General features: G+C 40.3%; 1 protein-coding gene and 1 long non-coding RNA gene across 4 annotated transcripts; one reads left to right on the forward strand and one right to left on the reverse strand.

The window, feature by feature from the left end:
• Positions 1-1,822: 1,822 nt before the first annotated feature.
• On the reverse strand, positions 1,823-9,330 carry LOC110513497. The gene is made up of 4 exons (XR_002471999.2): positions 8,982-9,330; positions 8,594-8,814; positions 2,862-3,052; positions 1,823-1,944 (listed from the first exon to the last, which is right to left on the reverse strand). It is a non-coding gene; the product is annotated as an uncharacterized LOC110513497 (long non-coding RNA).
• Positions 9,331-9,393: 63 nt separating this feature from the next.
• LOC110513472 (cyclic AMP-responsive element-binding protein 3-like protein 4) lies at positions 9,394-14,143 on the forward strand. Of its 3 annotated transcripts, none has more exons than XM_021593290.2 (10): positions 9,394-9,775; positions 10,532-10,687; positions 10,854-11,118; positions 11,253-11,395; positions 11,822-11,929; positions 12,126-12,232; positions 12,446-12,514; positions 12,613-12,697; positions 12,782-12,878; positions 12,970-14,143. In XM_021593290.2, the coding sequence occupies exons 2-10, from the start codon at positions 10,535-10,537 to the stop codon at positions 13,299-13,301; spliced, it is 1,359 nt and encodes a 452-aa protein (XP_021448965.2). In that variant the 5' UTR covers positions 9,394-9,775; positions 10,532-10,534; the 3' UTR covers positions 13,302-14,143. The 3 variants fall into 3 exon arrangements, with proteins under 3 accessions (XP_021448965.2, XP_021448973.2, XP_021448968.2); XM_021593298.2 differs by having other exon boundaries at positions 11,822-11,911; XM_021593293.2 differs by having other exon boundaries at positions 10,532-10,672.
• Positions 14,144-22,008: the final 7,865 nt, after the last annotated feature.

Genomic DNA, 22,008 nt, shown 5'->3' on the forward strand with positions numbered 1-22,008 from the left:
GGAGCTTAGCTCATGGAGCAGGATCTCCATGAAGGTGATATACAGTGCCTTGCGAAAGTATTCGGCCCCCTTGAACTTTACGACCTTTTGCCACATTTCAGGCTTCAAACATAAAGATATAAAACTGTATTTTTTTGTGAAGAATCAACAACAAGTGGGACACAATCATGAAGTGGAACGACATTTATTGGATATTTCAAACTTTTTTAACAAATCAAAAACGGAAAAATTGGGCGTGCAAAATTATTCAGCCCCCTTAAGTTAATACTTTGTAGCGCCACCTTTTGCTGCGATTACAGCTGTAAGTCGCTTGGGGTATGTCTCTATCAGTTTTGCACATCGAGAGACTGACATTTTTTCCCATTCCTCCTTGCAAAACAGCTCGAGCTCAGTGAGGTTGGATGGAGAGCATTTGTGAACAGCAGTTTTCAGTTCTTTCCACAGATTCTCGATTGGATTCAGGTCTGGACTTTGACTTGGCCATTCTAACACCTGGATATGTTTATTTTTGAACCATTCCATTGTAGATTTTGCTTTATGTTTTGGATCATTGTCTTGTTGGAAGACAAATCTCCGTCCCAGTCTCAGGTCTTTTGCAGACTCCATCAGGTTTTCTTCCAGAATGGTCCTGTATTTGGCTCCATCCATCTTCCCATCAATTTTAACCATCTTCCCTGTCCCTGCTGAAGAAAAGCAGGCCCAAACCATGATGCTGCCACCACCATGTTTGACAGTGGGGATGGTGTGTTCAGGGTGATGAGCTGTGTTGCTTTTACGCCAAACATAACGTTTTGCATTGTTGCCAAAAAGTTCAATTTTGGTTTCATCTGACCAGAGCACCTTCTTCCACATGTTTGGTGTGTCTCCCAGGTGGCTTGTGGTAAACTTTAAACAACACTTTTTATGGATATCTTTAAGAAATGGCTTTCTTCTTGCCACTCTTCCATAAAGGCCAGATTTGTGCAATATACAACTGATTGTTGTCCTATGGACAGAGTCTCCCACCTCAGCTGTAGATCTCTGCAGTTCATCCAGAGTGATCATGGGCCTCTTGGCTGCATCTCTGATCAGTCTTCTCCTTGTATGAGCTGAAAGTTTAGAGGGACGGCCAGGTCTTGGTAGATTTGCAGTGGTCTGATACTCCTTCCATTTCAATATTATCGCTTGCACAGTGCTCCTTGGGATGTTTAAAGCTTGGGAAATCTTTTTGTATCCAAATCCGGCTTTAAACTTCTTCACAGCAGTATCTCGGACCTGCCTGGTGTGTTCCTTGTTCTTCATGATGCTCTCTGCGCTTTTAACGGACCTCTGAGACTATCACAGTGCAGGTGCATTTATACGGAGACTTGATTACACACAGGTGGATTGTATTTATCATCATTAGTCATTTAGGTCAACATTGGATCATTCACAGATCCTCACTGAACTTCTGGAGAGAGTTTGCTGCACTGAAAGTAAAGGGGCTGAATAATTTTGCACGCCCAATTTTTCAGTTTTTGATTTGTTAAAAAAGTTTGAAATATCCAATAAATGTCGTTCCACTTCATGATTGTGTCCCACTTGTTGTTGATTCTTCACAAAAAAAATACAGTTTTATATCTTTATGTTTGAAGCCTGAAATGTGGCAAAAGGTCGCAAAGTTCAAGGGGGCCGAAAAGTTTCGCAAGGCACTGTACATAAAGGTGCCAGACGCCAGGCCTTCTAAGGTGGACCTGGCCAGCTGGTGCTGGGGGGACGACTTGGTCTTGGTGACGGCAATGCCCAACGGGGACATGAGAGCAAAGAGCAGGAGGCAACCTACCACTGCTGCCTGCCGCAGCTTGCCCTGGGCCAGCTTTAGGGCTTGACTGAAAGAGATGATGCTCTTGTGGAGGAGTAGAGCAACACAGATCTCCAGCACCTCTTGACTGTCCTCCTGTAACTCCACAGCCAGGCCCTCGAACACTGAGTGCAGAGATAAAGAAAATACTAGATGAAGGCCCGGATGGCAGAGGTGGAATTAAAGTCCACATGAAAGTGGGAATCCTCTCCCCCTAGTTCCTCCCTACCATGGGAGTGGTGGGAATATCTTGAAACACAACATGCTCTTGAATACAGGGTGGGTGTCATTTTAATCATAGAAATATAATTCATAGAATGGACCTATCCCTTCAGACCTCTCCAATTTAGCTGGTACACCATTGACATTTTAATTGAATTGACATTTTTGCTTCTAATTACTAACAGAAAATTGCCTCTTGTCCACCCATTGTCGAATGTCAACTTAAATGGTCATGTATATTCTATGATCTATCTTTCTATGATTTCAATAGGCTTCCTATGGAGAATTGACAGTATAATATGAAACAACTGATATTCCCACACAAGTCAACATTGTGTGTAATTGACATTTAAGAAAAAAAGTTTTTTTAAATTCAAAAAACATATTTTTAAAGAAATTATGAAATAATATTAAAACCCTGTTCATAAGCTTTTAAATATATACATCTCAACTGTTTATCTTTTCCAGTGATGAAGAGATGTATGTCTCATGGTATGGTGTGTATGCAAAATAGGTCAACTTTGAGGACTTTTATCTTTTGACTATTTTGGCATTCAGGTCCAAAAAGTAACTTTCTGAGCACTTTTACAATGGGAAAATATGTAAGGAAGGTTCTATTCAATTGAAAAGGGGTGCTGTCAAAAAGTGATTTAATACAAATGGCTTTACCATTAAGTCACATTCTCTAAATTAATTTTGATCTAAAGTGCCACTTACCTGGGTCTACATTGCACCTCCCTGCCCCCCTGACTAAGCACAAAGGGGCAAAGCCACAAACCAGTGTGATGGAGAAAAAAACAACCAATGCTCCCAGCTTTACCTCCAGGCCAGGGACATCAGCTGGGTTCATCTGCACTTCAGATGACCACCCAGAGAGGGCAACAGAGGAAGATCCTTTTCTGAGAGCCATGTCTGCACAACCTGCTTCTCTCTCAAGTCTGAGTGAAACAGCAAAGTGTAGCTCTCAGACACCCTCCATTGGCTTACAGTCGAATGGGGAGGGGAGACCACCTACACCAGAGAAGTTTGAGGAAAAGTTGCCTACATTCAAATCAAGTCAATACAAATAAACACAGTTTTACATTTATTGCATACATTTTCATATTGCCCATGGTTTAGGGTGAGAGACATCTGTGAAAATGTCACATTGTAACATCTGCTCTAGGATCTTGGCAAACAAATCATATGAATTCCCAGATACAGTATGTGAAAGGATCTGGAATGTAAAGTTAGAGTAGGAAAGGGGGGCATAGAAAGCATGTGACTGATCTAACATCAGATAACATTACAATGCTTTACTGGGCCTGTGATAATATCATGTATTGCTGGTTAGAAAGTTTTAACTAGCTATTCCATCAAAGGTTTTCAACAATTTGACTAAACGTATAGCTTTCTGCCTATGGCATCTCTCACATTACAAATCGCAAGCTATAAATAATGTATTACCTTCTATCGTATTATCTCATAAAAGGACAGCCTTGGTGAGCAGCTTGTATTGGCACAGACTTAATAAGAAGTGGGAAAAGGCAGCAAAATTACATTACTGCTATTCCAAAAAAATTGCACTCCGTATGGGAAGTGATGAGTCAGCTGATCAGAATGAGGCTGGGACGAACTCGAGGGAGGGGCATATCACTGTTTCATCAACGCTCAGTGAAATCTGATCTCAAGTCAGATTTGCGTTTTAGCTGTCGATAGTTCATCTCAAGATTGGGGGTCCGCTAAACAGATCATTTATCAGTTGTTTCGGAGCAACTTCTTACTTTCGCGGTCTATTCATTCGTGGACTTTTGAGACAAGATACTGTACATTGTATCACTCATTAAATCGCACACAATTGCAACAGATGAAGGATTGAGAGGACATCATGAGCCATCTCTAGACTTTGTATCAGTCCAGTAAATGTGCAAAATATGACAATGTCTTGAGTACCAGTACCACACCTCTGCTGCATTCTCTAATCTAGTAGAATACATACCCGCTAAGCATGTACAGTCAGTCTGTCACGCCCTGGCCTTAGTTATCTTTGTTTTCTTTATTATTTTGGTTAGGTCAGGGTGTGACATGGGGGATTTATGTGTTTTGTCTGGTCTAGGGGTTTTGTATGTTTATGGGGCTGTTTCCTTTCTAGGTAGTTTTTAGTATGTCTATGGTTGCCTAGATTGGTTCTCAATTAGAGGCAGCTGTCTGTCGTTGTCTCTGATTGGGAACCATATTTAGGCAGCCATGTTCTTTGGGTATTTTGTGGGTGATTGTCTTCTGTCATTGCACCAGATAGGACTGGTTTGGTTTTTGCATTTGTTATTTTGTAGTGTTCTCGGGTATGGTCTTGATTAAACATGTTGAACTCTAACCATGCTGCATTTTGGTCCTCCTCTCCTTCAGCGGAAGGAAACCGTTACACAGTCAGGCAACGTAATTTGGACTTATTCTTTTCTGGTCCTGTGTGGAGCAGAGATCATTTTTTTTTTGCTGCGGTCTGGACTGGCCTTGCTTTCAACGTCAACAGATGTCTATGATTGGTTTAGATTTGGTCAGGTCCAGGCTTGAGTTGATTTGGCCACATATAGACTTCTATGATTGGTCCGGTAGGGTGTTTGCCTTTCACACCAAGAACTGAGTATGTTGTTCACTACACTGGTGTCAGAAATGGGACTTTGAGATTTGTGGGAAGTACTGTAGTGAATGAGTGTAGGCCAACACTTCCCATTAAGAATTTACAGACATTGATGTCTTTTGGATATCTTTATTTTTTTAATAGGGCTCTGTCTTGTACCCTACTTTACTCTAATATACTCTACTAAACTCTACTCTATTGTACTCTACTGAATAAAACTTGACTGTCCTGTACCGTGCTCTACTGTACTAAACTGCCATACTCTAATGTGATGTTTAAACTTGTTAAACATACTGGCTGAGCGTACCACTCCCTGTAGAGCCTTTCGGTCAGCGGCGGTGGAGTTGCCGTACCCGGCTGTGATGCAGCCCGACAGTATGCGCTCAATGGTGCTCCTGTAGAAACTGTGATGGGACAGGACACATTTCTTCAGCCTCCTGAGGTTGAAGAGTCACTGTAGTGACTTCACCACAGTGTCCATGTGGTTTGACCATTTTAACTCCTTGGAGATGTGTAAGCTGAGGAACTTGAAGTTTTAGACCATCGTCACAGTGGCTCTGTTGATGAGGATGTGCCCAGCCTCGTTCCTACTGAAGTTCACAATCAGCTCCTTTGTTTTGCTGATGTTGAAGGAGAGGTTGTTTACCTGGCACCACGCCGGCAGAGTTCCTACTTCCTCTTTGTAGGCCGTCTTGCCAGTGTTGGTAATCATGCCTACTACTGTCGTGTTGTCAGTGAACTTGATGATGGAGTTGGAACTGTGTGAGGCCACGCTGTTGTGGGTATAAAAGGAATTCAGGAGAGGACTGAGAAAGCACCCATGTGGGCCCCTTTTTTTGAGGATCAGTGTGGAGGAGGTGATGTTGCCTACCTTCACCACCTGGTCATGAATTCCAGGACCCAGTTGCAGAGGAAGGAGTTCAGAGCCGTGAGCTTTGTGGTGAACATAGAGGGCACTATGGTGGTGAACATAGAGGGCACTATGGTATTGAAGGCAGAGCTGTAGTCGAACAGCATCCTCACACATGCATTCCTTTTGTCCAGGTGGGTGAGGTACGTCTTGTGTCAGACCTGCTGAATTGCCCCTCCACTTTATCCCTATACTTGTGTCTTGTCATCTTAATCGATCTGTATTGATCATATTTATTCTGTTTAACCATGCAATTGTGCCCGGTCACCTTGCCATGTCTCTTTCAGTTTCCTTACAAGGCTGCCATCATTCCAAGTTTTTATTTGGTCATTCAGCAGACGCTCATATCTAGAGAGACTGACAGTCAGGGCATTCAACTAAGGTAGATAAATAACATATCACAGTCATAGAATGAAGAAAAAAAAAAACATCCAACTGTTACTAAGAATGTTATTGTAGTTGAAGTGGTCTGTTGATTTATTCTGGAGGTTGGACTAATTTGAACATCATGGCCACAAGTTAAAGCTTTTGAAAAAGCTAACCTTAAGTGCATGTGACAGAAGGGAACAATAATAAATATTCTGTTGCAGTCTTCAGTTGCAGTCTTTCCTATATTTTTGTGATAGAACGCTTCATTGAGAATGTATGTGCAGTTGAAATTTGTCCATAGAATCAATGACAGAAAAATACATGGTTTTTCACGTCTGTAAATAATGTCTTTTTGACATCCGTTACAGACATATTTTTGATGTCCCTATAAGATGTCTTCTAACCTTTCATTCAGCACCTGAAATGCACGTAATGTCAACGTATGGAAATTTTGCTTACTAGGTAATGTATGTTATTACTTCCTGTATTGAATAAAACATATATTGATTGCATAGTATATTGTTTAGAATTTAGGCCCGTCTGTGTTTTTCAAAAGATCAACAACACAATTATTTTCTGTATTTATTGAGAGGCAGAAATTGCTGATGCCACAACCCAGTTCTTATGAGGTGAGATCATAGAGGCAAACCTTGCCTTGTTTAAAAAGAAAAAAAAGAGTTGCATGAGTCATATATAACTGCCCTATTTTGCCATAGTATACAGGAGATCCTATCCAGTGTATATTTGCCATAATAAAACAAACCATTAAACACAATATAAAGGACATTAATATATTAAATACATTCTCTGACATTTTGGTTAAAGGCCTGGTTTGGGTTTCAGCATGTAGCTTTTGAATTTATGGTGTTATTATATGTACATGAATGCTCAACGACACTGTGTTTCCTCCAGCTCCAGATATTGTTAAAGGTCTCCAGCAAAAGCTCCTCTCAATAATCCTTGAAGAACGTGACACTGGAAGGGTTCTAACAAAACTGCTTTAGCCCAGGATGGATACCGGGATGCACACACAGTACCAGGCAAAAGTTTGGACACACCTATTCATTCCAGGGGTTTTCTTTATTTTTACTATTTTATACATTGTAGAAAAATAGAAGACCTCAAAACTATGAAATAACACACATGGAATCATGTAGAAATCTTTTTTTTTTTTTTTAAACAAATCAAAATATATTTGATATTTTAGATTATTCAAAGTAGCCGCCTTGATGCCAGCTTTGCACACTCTTGGCACATTCTCTCAACCAGCTTCATGAGGTGGAATGGAATGCATTTCAATTAACAGGTATGCCATGTTAAAAGTTAATTTGTGGAATTTCTTTCCTTAATGCGTTTGAGCCACTCAGTTGTGTTATGACAAGGTAGGGGGGTATACAGAAGATAGCCCTATTTGGTAAAAGACCATGCTCATTATGGCAAGAACAGCTCAAATAAGCAAAGAGAAACAACAGTCCATCATTACTTTAAGACATGAAGATCAGTCAATCTGAAAATTTCAAGAACTTTTCAAGTTTCTTCAAGTGCAGTCGCAAAAACCATCAAGTGCTATGATGAAACTGGCTCTCATGAGGACTACCACAGGAAAGAAAGACGAAAGGATAAGTTCATTAGAGTTACCAGCCTCAGAAATTGCAGCCCAAAAAATAAATGCTTCACAGAGTCCAAGTAACAAAAACAACTCAACAACAACTGTTCAGAGAAGACTGCGTGAATCAGGTCTTAATGGTCCAATTGCTGCAAAGAAACCACTACTAAAAAGACACCAATAAGAAGAAGAGATTTGCTTGGGCCAAAAAACACGAGTAATGGACATTAGACCGGTGGAAATCTGTCCTTTGGTCTGATGAGTCCAAATGTGAGATTTTTTGGTTCCAACCGCCGTGTCTTTGTGAGACGCAGAGTAGGTGTGTTATTTCGTAGTTTTTAGGTCTTCACTATTATTCTGCAATGTAGAAAATAGTGAAGATTAAAAAAAAACTTGAATGAGTAGGTGTTTCCAAACTTTTGACTGGTACTGTAAGTACCACGCATCAGAGTGGGTTTCTAAGCTGTGCCAGGAACAGAGCACAGACTGAATCAAGGCTGTGATCAAAAATGTTGATGCTTAAATGGAGGGCAATAGGGCACTGGGTATGGTGCAGAGACATTGGGCCTGAGTGGGCAGTCTGCTACCCAGTTCAGCCCCCTCCTGCGAAGCACTTCCATATTAGCCTCCATTAGCTTCAGTGGCTCCCTGTCATTGATAATGGTGCCACACAACAGAGAGGTTTTCAACCTCGTGTGCTCAGCACTGCTTCTTCTGCCTGCTTTGCTCAGGGTCACTGGGTTAAAGGCCTCAGCCTTGTACTTTTGGTCGAGTCTCTGTTGTAGTTCCTCAACGAAAGATCCTATGTCACCTACCTCACAACACAAAGAAAGAATTCCCTAACACAGACACAATAGGTGATTGAAGAGAGTAGGCTATTTCAGCTCAAGATACATTGCATGATGCATGTCCATACAATTAGAAATAACACAACTAGAGAATGTTCTATGTCAAATGACTGGACCTCAGAACTGTGGCCATCAAGGACTGCAGTTGTGCACATCCCTGCTCAATAAAAACCACACTGGCATGCAAGCTATGTAGGCCTACCTCTATGGCCAACAGGCGATAGACCGTTTTTCAGATGATGGGTCTGTCCTGGGCACAGTTTTCGGGCAAGTGAGTTGTGGAAAGTGACTGCAGGCATACTCTGTCACATGTCTCTGGATGGCACAAGTAATTCCCTGGCCAAGCACACTAGGAGTCACCCCCAGCGCTTGCACCCAAATGGTCTTCCCACCATCCACCAGCAGGACAGACTTTGGCGCCACCTACAGGGTAAAGGGAATTATACAATTTCACGAAGTTGCATTCAAGATCACAACATTTGGCTGCCTTTTCCATTGTTGATCAGTCAATCAACTACAAAGAATAGTGAGACAAAAAGATCTGTGTCTATTGTAAATAGATAAGTGCAAAGAGAGCAGTGAGCACATACAAAGATTGACTGACCACCCTGCTATCCATTTTTGCAAGGAACACCAACAGACCAGGCTCTTCCAGCCATCATTGATGTGCCAGGCATGTAGTCCAAACCATCAAAACTGCTTTGAGATATCCATGACCTGTTCAAAGTCAGAACTCCAGATGGTGTGACGCACTTTTAGATTTTGCCATGATCCCCTGATTTTGCTCTAACTGTCCTACTGCAAAAACGCCTCAATAGAGAATGTTGGCAAAAGTATAGGCCTTTACTTACTTCAGAACTCAATACGATACTGTAACTGATCCTTTCCAGTATGTCCAGTATCATCTCTAACACACTGCTACATTTTGCCTCCAAAGTATTCACACCCTCTTCTCTTTTTTTATTGGTAAATTGCCCTGGCCAATCAAATGCGTAAAGTGGGAGGGACTTCGGGGTTATTTGACGATTATGAACTGCACAACGTCGGTGTAAATATACTGATTTATAAAAGAGACAAGTTTTTGCATTATGGCATAAGTAAGAAAAAGAGAGAAATCCATATACTCTATCAGTTAGTGATTTTAGAGCCAACAGGTTGCGCTTAGGCGACGCACATCCGCCATGGTTATTCGCCCTACGGGATGATTGACATAAGAATTGCCAGCTGGATTTTTGGGAGAAATGCGTCTTACACTGGTTGATCTTTAAATACTACTCGTCTGCATTTTTCTCCTCTGGTTGGGCCTACTATTGTTGTAATGCTCTTGAAGTAGACCTACATATATATTCTGAACAACATCGCTTCTGAAAACAGCAGCAGACAAGTAAGTTGTTTGTGGTAACATGAGGCTATAGTCGGGGAGTACAATGTAACTCTTGTTTATCCTGCTTGACAGGGAAGGGAATCCTACACATGACCAAGGTATAGTGTCAAACTCAACATCTAATTCGAACCAATAAGGCAATCGTTTACGAATGTTGAATTTTAATGGATCAACTTTATTCAAGTTCCGCAATTCAATAGTTTGAGATCATTATCTTAACACTTGGCAGAAATATGCCTTCAATATAGAAAACATACGTATAGACAGACTATATAGTTTATTAAAGAATACTGGTGTGGGTCACGTGATATTATTATTTCTGCTAGCCTAACTTGTAGGTCTACATATTACATTTGAGGTAAAAAAAAGTCTAATGGTTGTGATTTTATGAGGGGTACAACTGCTATTGAGAAAGCCTATCCTTTTTTTAATGCAACTGTGTGTGTGTGTGTGTGTGTGTGTGTGTGTGTGCGTGCGTGCGCGCGTGTACCAGGATGCTGATATCCGCTTGCGAAAGGACTCCCACTGATTAAACAGTAATAATATATATAGCTCCACCCTTTAACAGCTCAATGAGCAGTTGCCACACCTTCTTCATGCTTTATAAATCTCCACTTACAACAACATAGATATGAGTTACAAATACTTTAATAACAAATAGTTGTAACATTGACAGTGCAATAAGAAAGTACACAAAAGTGAACTGAATTGATACATATTTTGTAGTACTTCTAACTGCTGTTTTGTTTCTTCTAGGACATGGATGTAGAGAATGGAGAGCTGTTTTTCGGACACAAGGAGGACAGTATGACAGAGGAGAGTTGGGGACTGGAAGGGCCATTTTCTTGCTCTGATGTCATCTATGCTGGCTCTGAAAAAACCCTGGATGAATGCACGGTAGACCCCCAAAGTGTGCGGAATGTTTCCCATTATAACTAGTTGTACAATATAGTGAGCAAATTTGCAAAGATCTAGGGCTATATTTACTCAACTTTATTTCTTAACACATTATTAACATGTAATAATGTATTATACCATTTGCTTAAAGTATTACCAAATTCCTCTTCATTTGTTACAGGGTCTAAATGACAGCGAGCCAGAGGATGTGCTTTATGCCATCAACCCAAATGATGTCTTCCCTACCAGAGCCCTAGTGGAGACCTCCTCAGAGAGCGACAGTGGCATCTCTGAGGAACCTTGCTCTGAGAGCCCTCTAGCTGCCACGGTGGACCCCTCTCAGGCCCCCACAACTATCTATCAGGTGGTCTATGACATCAGCACCCTGGCCAACATCAAGACGGAGCCAGAGCAGCATAGCGTCGATGTCATTTCCATAGAACTCGGTGTGTGTGTGTGTGTGTGTGTGTGTGTGTGTTGTGTGTGTGTGTATGTATGTGTACGCTTGCGCACGTGCATATGTGTGTGTGTGTGAGTCCATGTGTGTTGGGTGGGAGTTTACTCTCTTTTCCTATGTCAGATGAGTGGCGTTCTCAGATGTTGATCTCGGAGTCCTGTATTGTCAACGAGTTACCTCAAGTATCCGCTGGGAGATTTGACCATGGTCACCTTTCTACCCACTCTGCTTCCACCTCAGGCCCCACCAGTCCAGACAGCCCACTGGTGAGACCTAAAAGGGGCAAGTTGACTCAAAAATCAGAATTTTCAGATATTTTCACACCACAAAAGTGGTCTTATGCCAAGATAAGTCCATATTCAATGGCATCTGTTGCGAAGATCCCGCGATATGCATTAGGACAAAGTTGCAGGGCTCAATCCCAAATGAATAGGGAATGTTTTTACCATCTAATTAGATGTAAACAGTGACAATCTTTCCTGCTTACTTATAATTGAGGCCTGCAAATGTATTGTAAAGATGTGGTGAAATTCATAGGCCTCAGTCCCTAATGAATGGACAAGATAGGCACAATATGAAGATAGTGGGGGAGGGGGATAGTTAGTCTGAGACCCCAGGTCGTTGTTCAAGTGTCTCTCTATGGGATTATGGCGGTGAGGATTATAAACACAATACCCTCTTCTCCTGATCAGCTTTACCCTGATCTCACACTGACTGAGGAGGAGCAGAAACTGCTGAACCAAGAGGGGATCTCTCTGCCCAACAACCTGCCCCTTACCAAGGTCAGACACACACGCACGGTAGATGTTACACTATTTAATGTACCCAAATTCATTACTCCCCTGCATGCGCTTGGATTACATTACTTTTGCATAACAACTTTGACATAACAAATTACTTTGTTGTATATTTTTTATGATTTGACTGAAATGGACAGAAATTGTTTAGCTCTGAGTTGAATTGCATCTAAATGTACTGGACTGAATTCCCTTCTAGGCTGAGGAACGGATTCTGAAAAAAGTGAGACGCAAAATACGCAACAAACAGTCAGCCCAGGACAGCCGTCGCAGGAAGAAGGACTATGTGGATGGGCTTGAGAGCAGGTGAGGCCTGAGGCTTCTATTTGGCTCCATGAAAATTTGACCCACTATGTAGTTCATGGTGGATAACCTCTATAAACAAGTCACTTGCATTTCCTTAGCATTTTCATTTGTGTTACAACAGTGAGGCATGTGCAGTAGGCAGTTCTAACAATGGGTCCTTATGTTCTGTTCTGCCACTGAGTTATTGTTGACTCTCTATTTTCTGTGTCTCAGGGCAGCGGCTTGCTCAGCGCAAAACAAAGAGCTGCAGAGGACCGTGGAACAGCTGGAGAAACACAACATGTAAGTAAATTGGCTATCACCTTTTTGCACTGATGATGCTCAATGATGATGTGTGTGTCTTGTTAGTTATGGTCTTTTTATAATATCTCCATGCACAGGTCTCTCCTGGCTCAGCTGCGCAGACTACAGTCACTGATCAAGCAGACGGTCACTAAAGCAGCACAGACCAGCACCTGCGTCATGGTGAGACCTCCATGCCTTTGTGTACTTTCAGGGTGATCTTAAAAAAAAAAGTGAATTGAACGTGTGTCTGTTGTTTCCCATCAGATTATCCTCTTCTCTCTGGGCCTCATCATCTTCCCAAGTTACAGCCCCTTCAACTGGGGCACCTCATCCATAGAAGAGGACTATACACCAAAAGGGGGTTAGTTATCCATTTAGGAATTAATAATGAATTATTTTTCTTATGAAAACTATGAAAGTTAAATAGCCTTCCCTCTTCTTTACCGTTTCAGTTATCTCCAGAAACATCCTCACAGATCCTGCTTCATCCTTGCAAGCTGCTGAGGATGTGGATAACCATATCATTCGGCCAGATTCCCTACCCGTTTCCCGTGACCTCAGTCAATCAGATCCCCCGGATGCTTCCAGAATACTAAAGCAACCAATAGAAAGTCCCAAAATCACTGACATTGAGGGTGTGGTCCTGGAGGAGAGCCAACCAGGGAACAGTTCGACTCTGGTTGACGGGCAGACTGAACCTCTGGCCCTGGGCCTGGTGTCAGCAACAGGAAAAGGGAGCACAAGCCTTGATCCCACCAAACCAGCCCACGCTGATGAGATGTAGACAGTGTTGATGAACTAGTTTGACTGCATTCCATTTGCTTTATAGAGCTCTTCAAAGCTCCTTGCCTTCATTATGGACAATGGGAGGAATATGCTGGGGCAGTCCAATATGCTGCCCCATTACCACATTGGTTTTCAACCAGACCCCTTTGGGTGCCTTCAATGCCTAACCATTGCCTTACTCTTTTTTTGGTGCTGTGGTGCAAACAAGGTTTAATCTGGGATTCGGTGGAATGGTCTTCAAAATGGGTTAAACATTTTTGACTTTTCTATTTAAGTACCACTTCTTAATGTTTGTATGGAAAGGGTTTCTAACTTTGAACTCCGAGGAGTTAGTTAGTACATTCTGTGGGAAGGATGAAGGTTGTTAGATTGTAGCTGGAAAAACACCACAGATATGAATATATTGTTTTGGCTATGCATTCTTTCAGCAAGTCTTAGTGTACACCACACACACACTCCTTGAAAGTGAGCCTACACCGATGGATTATATTTTTGACTAACTACCTTACTCGTGTGTACATTAACATGTTTGTGAAACTGCCTAGCTAGTTTCTGACTGGCATCTGTGCTCAATGTAGTTTGCAGCTCCCATAACTGAATGCTGAGAGACTCATTTTGCACTGTAAGCAAACTGTCATATCTTTTGCGTGTACTTAAAAATGTCCTTTGGCCCTCATTCGGTTAAGAGATAAACAATGTGTACAATCCAAACATATCCTTATCTTAAGCATGACATTGTGGTCCAAATGTATACTCTTCACAGAACTTGCTATCCTAATTTTAGTGGTTGCTGGTGTCCTATTTTATGTGCTTTATATTTATTAAATGGGAACAATACTGGTTTTGCTTTATGGTAATTAAATAGCCGACCTGAAGATTGATTATTCAGAGCATTGAAGAAATCCATAAAAAAAATGTATTGACTGCCATAACTACTCTTGCCCTATGGATAATCTCATGCTTTCGAATGCTGTTGAAGATGACTAGTTCCCGTCTTTACCGGTTACTCAGTGCAAACCTTCACCCTCCAAAAAACCAAACATGGACTCTGACATTGTGGCTACCCTCTCCTTACTCATCAACTACATGTCTGACGCCATTGAGAAAATGGTAGGTGCGAACACCATGGTTATTGAAGGCTTGAAAAAGACTGTAGAGTTTGCATGTGGTGTAATCAAGGATGGGAAAATGGGAGTGGCTAAAGTTAAAAACGTGTGTTAAAGGTGGAACAGAATAAAAATGTCTACCATAGACGTCTCACTGATCTGGAACAATACACAAGAAGATGGAACCTGAGACTACGGCTTGCCAGAGGTGGAGAATGAAGATGTGCGACGAGAGGCTATCCGCATCTGCCAAGAAGTTATGCCTGCAGAGAAGAACGAAGTTGGTGATACCATCAATGTTGTGCATCATCTCGGCAAGAAGGAACAGCAAAACGATTCAAGACCAAAGGGTATCATCATCCTCTTGACTGACAGATTATTGTTAGGGAAGATTCAGAATTTGTTGGTAACATATGTAAGATGTTTTATATTCATCAAATGTGTGTAAGTTAATTCTCATCAGAATGGTATTTTTGTGTAATTCTGTGGTGAGGTTGCAGTTATCTGTTCTATGTCAAAACTAAGTTGCCTGGGCCGCTGAGAGGGGAGAGGTCAAAGTGTCATCATGTGTAAACATATCTTTCACTCTCTACCTTTCCCATAGTGGGGAAAGGAAGGTTGCAGTGTCTGGAATCATTCTCCTCTCCGTGAGTTTGTCCAGGAGGTTGTATTTTGAGTGGGTTGTATCTAAATGACAATTTGATATATGCCTGTTGATTTGGAGGATTGGTTTATGGTTCTGGGGTTTGGGAAAGGAGACAAAGCTGAACGATGAGTTATGTCTATGCTGTCTGACTATGTGTGTCTTTGCTATTAAAGGAACTCAGTTGCATTGTAAGGGGGCTCTCAGAGGATTCACTGGGAGACACTGAATCAATCTGAGAGTCACAGGGTTGTGATAGAGCTGATATAATTAAAGATGGACTTTGATAACTAACTCTGACTTGTGTGTGTGGTTTGCTCCCATGATTTGGTAAATAGAGGAAATTTCCACGACATTATACAGGGATGCTATCTGGAATGCTGCTAGGAAGAAGGCGTTCCTCCAGAGCCATGGTATGCGTTTCGCCGAGCATCTCAGCCCGGAGGACATAGAAAGAAGGAACAAGTTATGGCCAACATTCAAGAAAGCACGAAATGAGGGAAAGGCTGCTTACTTTGTCGGAGGACGAGGCTTCATCAACGGTTCGAAAATTGATATTCCTCCCTAAAATCTCACCAGAGAGAACAGATTGATGGTTTCAGCCATGGTATTCTCGTTTTCCTTGTACTAATTAACAAAACCTAACAAGCCTCAGGTGACTATTTTTCAGAACACTCAGGTACCTCAATAATTTATTAGCTTGTTCTTGTATGACCGGACCAGAAGAAAGCCTATTGTGTTTACAAACTCTCGAAGAAGACTGAAAGTTGTATTTTTTTTTTTATGTATACAGTAACTAAGATACTGTTTTAAAGGGGCATACAGCTCTGCTCTGACTTTACACAGTTATTGTTCTATTTAGTTATTAATGCTTATTTCCAAGTAAAATGGGTCTTAGAATGTGTATATGTAAAACATTTTTACTCTTAATTTTTTTAATGATCAGTTTTCATATTTATTTAAAATAGTACCCTTTTTTTTATGTTGTATTTTATTTTTTATTTCTTAGAATAGTCCCTGATTACACTAAAGTGTAAGGGGTGCGTAACCGGTGGCAGGGAAGTCAGACGCAGGAAAGCAGAACTTGGTAATAATAGCCGGAGCAGTTTAATAACAAAACCAACGCCATAAAAATAACAACATATTGGGTACAAAAACCCGTCGCCCACCAATAAACACGTGCACAAGCACTTACAATAAACAATCCCACACAAAGACATGGGGGGAACAGAGGGTTAAATACACAACAAGTGATTGAGGGAATTGAAACCAGGTGTGAGGAAAAACAAGACAAAATACATGGAAAATGAAAAGTGGATTGATGATGGCTAGAAGACCGGCGACGCTGAGTGCCGAACATGGAGAGGACCCGACTTCGGCGGAAGTCGTGACATAAAGAGGGTTTTTATTCTCTTTTACTACAGAGAACCCTTGGTTTGGTCTTGAACATAATTTTCTGTTGAGTTGAATTTCAAAAGTCGGATAACAACTAGCTCAAAGTTTATGGTATATGCTATTTTCACTTTAAGTTTACTTAAATGGTGCAGATCTCGGTTCTTTATCGCTTATGTTCACTGCTCCCACATTTTTGACTCATCCTACAATTTATACTTTTATATTATCTTTGTTGTTTTGTCTTTGTCTATACTTTATCTTAATGCTAGGGTGTTACGAAACAATGTGAAGCGCAAGGCCTTATTTTTATCTGCAGAAGAATTACAAACAGATTTTTGCTTTTTTCAAGAGTCTCACTCAATTTCTGCTGATGCCAACTTCTGGAGGTCACAGTGGGGCAACGATATGTGGCTCTCCCATGGATCTGAACGCTCCGCTGGTGTCACTACAATGGAAAATACATTTGATGGTAATATTCTACACTCGGAATGCGACCCTTTTGGTCACTTTATTTGTCTTGTGATCAGTTACAATGACATTACGCTCATTACTGTAAAATTCTATGGGTATAACACCAAACATGAAAATTATGAGTTGCTTGAACCTGAAGAGAAACATGTACTTCATTGATTATCTAAATTTCCTAATTCGTTATTATTGATAGTAGGGGACTTTAACATTACAAAAGATAACTCATCTGATAGATGGCCCCCAGGTAGGCCAAACAGTCAGAATTTGGGTTTAATCATTTTTATGGAAAAGTTTGATCTTACTGATATATGGATGGAGAGGTTTCCAGCCGACAGATCGTTCACTTGGAGTAACAAAACAAGTTCCAGACAGTCCAGAATAGATTTGTGACTTATATCCAGATGTATTGATAGTGAGTGTGTTACTACAAATATTTGTACTACTCCCCTCACAGAGCAACGGGCCATTTACATTGATATCAAAATATTTACCCCTGATACTAACCTTGGTAGAGCATCCTACTGGAAGCTAAATAGCTTGTTATTAAATAATGATATAGTTAAGTTTGGGGTTAAAGGTCTGCTCTCACACTTTTGGGAAAGGGCTTGTGAAGAAAAATCTTATTGCAAGAACTGGGAGCTCTTTAAATTTGAGGTTTCCAAATAATTTAGAAAATATGGTAGTAATCTTGCTAAGACCAGAAGAGCTGAGGAGGACAAGGTGATCATTAAGATAACTTCCCTTTCTCAGAGGTCCTCAGCCGGCCACTTGGGGGAGGAGAAGATGGAACTGATTGAGTTACAAAAACAACTGGACAATATATATAGATTAATATAAACTGGATAATAAATATAGATTAAATCAACTGGATAATATATATATGGATTAAATCAACTGGATAATAAATATAGATGAAATAAACTGGATAATAAATATAGATTAAATCAACTGGATAATAAATATAGATGAAATAAACTGGATAATAAATATAGATTAAATCAACTTGATAATATACACTGCTCAAAAAAATAAAGGGAACACTAAAATAACACATCCTAGATCTGAATGAATGAAATATTCTTATTAAATACTTTTTTCTTTACATAGTTGAATGTGCTGACAACAAAATCACACAAACATTATCAATGGAAATCAAATGTATCAACCCATGGAGGTCTGGATTTGGAGTCACACTCAAAATTAAAGTGGAAAACCACACTACAGGCAGCAGAACGTTCTCCACGGCGTCTCCAGACTCTGTCACATCTGTCACATGTGCTCAGTGTGAACCTGCTTTCATCTGTGAAGAGCACAGGGCACCAGTGGCGAATTTGCCAATCTTGGTTTTCTCTGGCAAATGCCAAACGTCCTGCACGATGTTGGGCTGTAAGCACAACCCCCACCTGTGGACGTCGGGCCCTCATACCACCCTCATGGAGTCTATTTCTGACTGTTTGAGCAGACACATGCACATTTGTGGCCTGCTGGAGGTCATTTTGCAGGTCTCTGGCAGTGCTCCTCCTTGCGCAAAGGCGGAGGTAGCGGTCCTGTTGCTGGGTTGTTGCCCTCCTACGGCTCCTGATGTACTGGCCTGTCTCCTGGTAGCGCCTCCATGCTCTGAACACTACGCTGACAGACACAGCAAACCTTCTTGCCACAGCTCGCATTGATGTGCCATCCTGGATGATCTGCACTATCTGAGCCACTTGTGTGGGTTGTAGATTCCGTCTCATGCTACCACTAGAGTGAAAGCACCGCCAGCATTCAAAAGTGACCAAAACATCAGCCAGGAAGCATAAGAACTGAGAAATGGTCTGTGGTCACTACCTGCAGAACCACTCCTTTATTGGGGGTGTCTTGCTAATTGCCTATAATTTCCACCTGTTGTCTATTCCATTTGCACAACAGCATGTGAAATTTATTGTCAATCAGTGTTGCTTCCTAAGTGGACAGTTTGATTTCACAGAAGTGTGATTGACTTGGAGTTACATTGTGTTGTTTAAGTGTTCCCTTTATTTTTTTGAGCAGTGTATATATAGATCATTGCTCATCAAGGAAGAAGCCACTGCTCCAAAACTGCCATAAAAAAAAGCCAGACTGTGGTTTGCAACTGCACATGGGGACAAAGATTGTACTTTTTGGAGAAATGTCCTCTGGTCTGATGAAACAAAAATAGAACTGTTTGGCCATAATGACCATCGTTATGTTTGGAGGAAAAAGAGGAAGGCTTGCAAGCCGAAGAACACCATCCCAACCGTGAAGCACGCGGGTGGCAGCATCATGTTGTGGGGGTGCTTTGCTGCAGGAGGGACTGGTGCACTTCACAAAATAGATTGCATCATGAGAAAGGAAAATTATGTGGATATATTGAAGCAACATCTCAAGACATCAGTCATCAGTCATCAGTCATCTCAAGACATCAGTGTGGCAGGAAGTTAAAGCTTAGTCGTAAATGGGTCTTCCAAATGGACAATGACCCCAAGCATACTTCCAAAGTTGTGGCAAAATGGCTTAAGGACAACAAAGTCAAGGTATTGAAGTGGCCATCACAAAGCCCTGACCTCAAGCCTATAGAAAATGTGTTGGCAGAACTGAAAAAGCGTGTGTGAGCAAAGGCCTACAAACTTGCCTCAGTTACACCAGCTCTGTCAGGAGGAATGGGCCAAAATTCACCCAACTTATTATGGGAAGCTTGTGGAAGGCTACCCGAAACGTTTGACCCAAGTTAAACAATTTAAAGGCAATGCTACCAAATACTAATTGAGTGTATGTAAACTTCTGACCCACTGGGAATGTGATGAAATAAATAAAAGCTGAAATAATTCATTATCTCTACTATTATTCTGACATTTCACATTCTTAAAATAAAGTGGTGATCCTAACTGACCTAAGAAAGGGATTTTTTTTCCTGGATTAAATGTCAGGATTTGTGAAAAACTGAATTTAAATGTATTTGGCTAAGGTGTATGTAAACTTCTGACTTCAGCTGTTTATAGATTAAAAGCAGAAGGAGCCTTTATTAGATCTAGGAAAAAATGACTTGAGGAGGGAGAACAGAATTCATCCTATTTCTTTTAGATTTGAGAAATGTCATTCTATAAATAACACTATCCATAAGTTACACATTGATGGTGTTATTACAGATGACCAAAAATGAATCGCTAAATACTGGAAATTGTATAGCTCTACGTAATCTCAGGAATCCACAAATATGTTTTTTGACTCACTAAATAATGTTCACTCGATCGGCGATACAGAATCTGTTTTTATTAATCACCCAACTTCTTTACAAATTCTTTAAATAATAGTCCTGTACAAGGTTTTTCCATAGCTGGTAAAGAAATGATTATAAGCCAGCTGGCTGACGATACTACACTTTTTCTGAAAGATGCCAACCAAATTCCCATATTGATCAATGTGATTACAATCCTTCTCCAAAGCGTCTGGTCTACATCTTAACATTAATAAATGTGAACTCATGGCTGTCGAAGATTGTGTGATACCTTCATATTATGGTATTCCAATGAAAGAAGAACTTACATATTTAGGCATAACCATTACTAAGGATCAAAAGTCTAGAAGCTTACTAAATTTTAACCCTCTTATAAAAAAAAACCCAGTAGAAGCTAAATCAATTGCTACAGAGGGACTTATCTTTAAAAGGAAGAATCCTAATAACCAAGGCAGAAGGTATCTCTAGACTAACATATGGCGCTCTATCTTTATATCTTGATGGTCAAATAAGCAAGGGGATAGACCAGATGTTTTTCAACTTTCCGTGGAGAAACCATATCCATTACATTAGGAAAACTGTTGTAATGAACACTTATGAGTATGGTGGGCTGAATTTTCTGGACTTTACTACCTTAAATAATACTTTCAGGATCAATTGGAGCCACTTCTATGTGGAATTGTATTCCTGTCTTCTTTACTTTTGGTGGCCTTAACTTCATCTTGGTTTGCAATTATAATATTGACAAAGTTCCAGTGAAACTTTCTGCTTTTCATCGGCATGTTTTCTTGCCATGGTCCTTCATTTATAAGCATATGTTTTCTCCACACAGATATTATATATGGAATAATCGGGATATATTGTATAAAAATACTTCTTTGTTTTTAGAATATTGGTTCCGAAATAATGTCCTATTGGTGAGCCAACTGGTAAATGTTTTTTTACTCAGTTATAAGGAATTCTTATCACTTTACAAGGTCCCTGTAACACCCAAAGATTTTACAATTGTTTTAGATGCCATTCCCTCAGGTGTTGCTTTATTACTCAGGAACGTGTCCCTCAGAACCTACCTTCCATTAACCCTGTTGACTCATTAGTTGGAAAGATTTGTTTCTCCTTTGGTCCATTCAACAACAGAGCGATACGAACCTTGTTTCAGCAGGATGTTGTACCTTAAGTCATGCCTTATTGGAACGGTTTTATTGCTAATATCTGTTGGAAAAAAGTTTGGATGTTGCCACACACATATCTACTTGTTAACAAAATGAAGGAAGTTTCCTTTAAAATTATTCATAAATATTATCCTGCCAACCACTATATGATGAAGTTTAAGAAAAACATAAACTCAAATTGTACCTTGTAATGACCACCCAGAAATGGTGTTGCATCTTTTTTGGCATTGTATTCATGTAATGAAACTGTGGCAAGACATTAGTAGATTTATAATTGAACACATTTATGAAGATTTTACACTATTGTGGAGAGATGTACTGCTTGGATTCTTTACCTATGATAGAAATAAGTTGAAACAATTTTATGTAATTCATTTCATTATTCTTTTGGACAAATTTCATATTCACAAATGCAAATTTACAAACAAAACACCACATTTTCTTACCTTACAAAAATAAATTGAACTATATTTTAAGACAATTAAATGTATGTGATATTGTACCCCCTAGCCCAATTATCCTTTGTATGTTATTTATATATATTTATGTTTCCCCATGTTCTTAATGTATTGATTTGTTGAAAAAATAAGTGATATCACTTGTGCTTTCATGACTTACCTGGAGCCCTATTGAGATGTGCCTTTTGTAATGTAAACGAGGCGTTAAGTGAAACGACAAGGAGACGG

Source organism: Oncorhynchus mykiss, chromosome 3, assembly GCF_013265735.2.
Source record: "Oncorhynchus mykiss isolate Arlee chromosome 3, USDA_OmykA_1.1, whole genome shotgun sequence".
In the NCBI taxonomy this organism is placed as follows: domain Eukaryota; kingdom Metazoa; phylum Chordata; class Actinopteri; order Salmoniformes; family Salmonidae; genus Oncorhynchus; species Oncorhynchus mykiss.

Coding starts and splice junctions, on each gene's coding strand:
- LOC110513472 (XM_021593290.2), top strand. CDS start 10,535: ATGGATGTAGAGAATGGAGAGCTGTTTTTCGGACACAAGGAGGACAGT. Junction 11,930..12,125: donor AGGTCAGACACACACGCACG/GTAGATGTTACA, acceptor ATTCCCTTCTAG/GCTGAGGAACGGATTCTGAA. Junction 12,879..12,969: donor GGACTATACACCAAAAGGGG/GTTAGTTATCCA, acceptor TTACCGTTTCAG/TTATCTCCAGAAACATCCTC.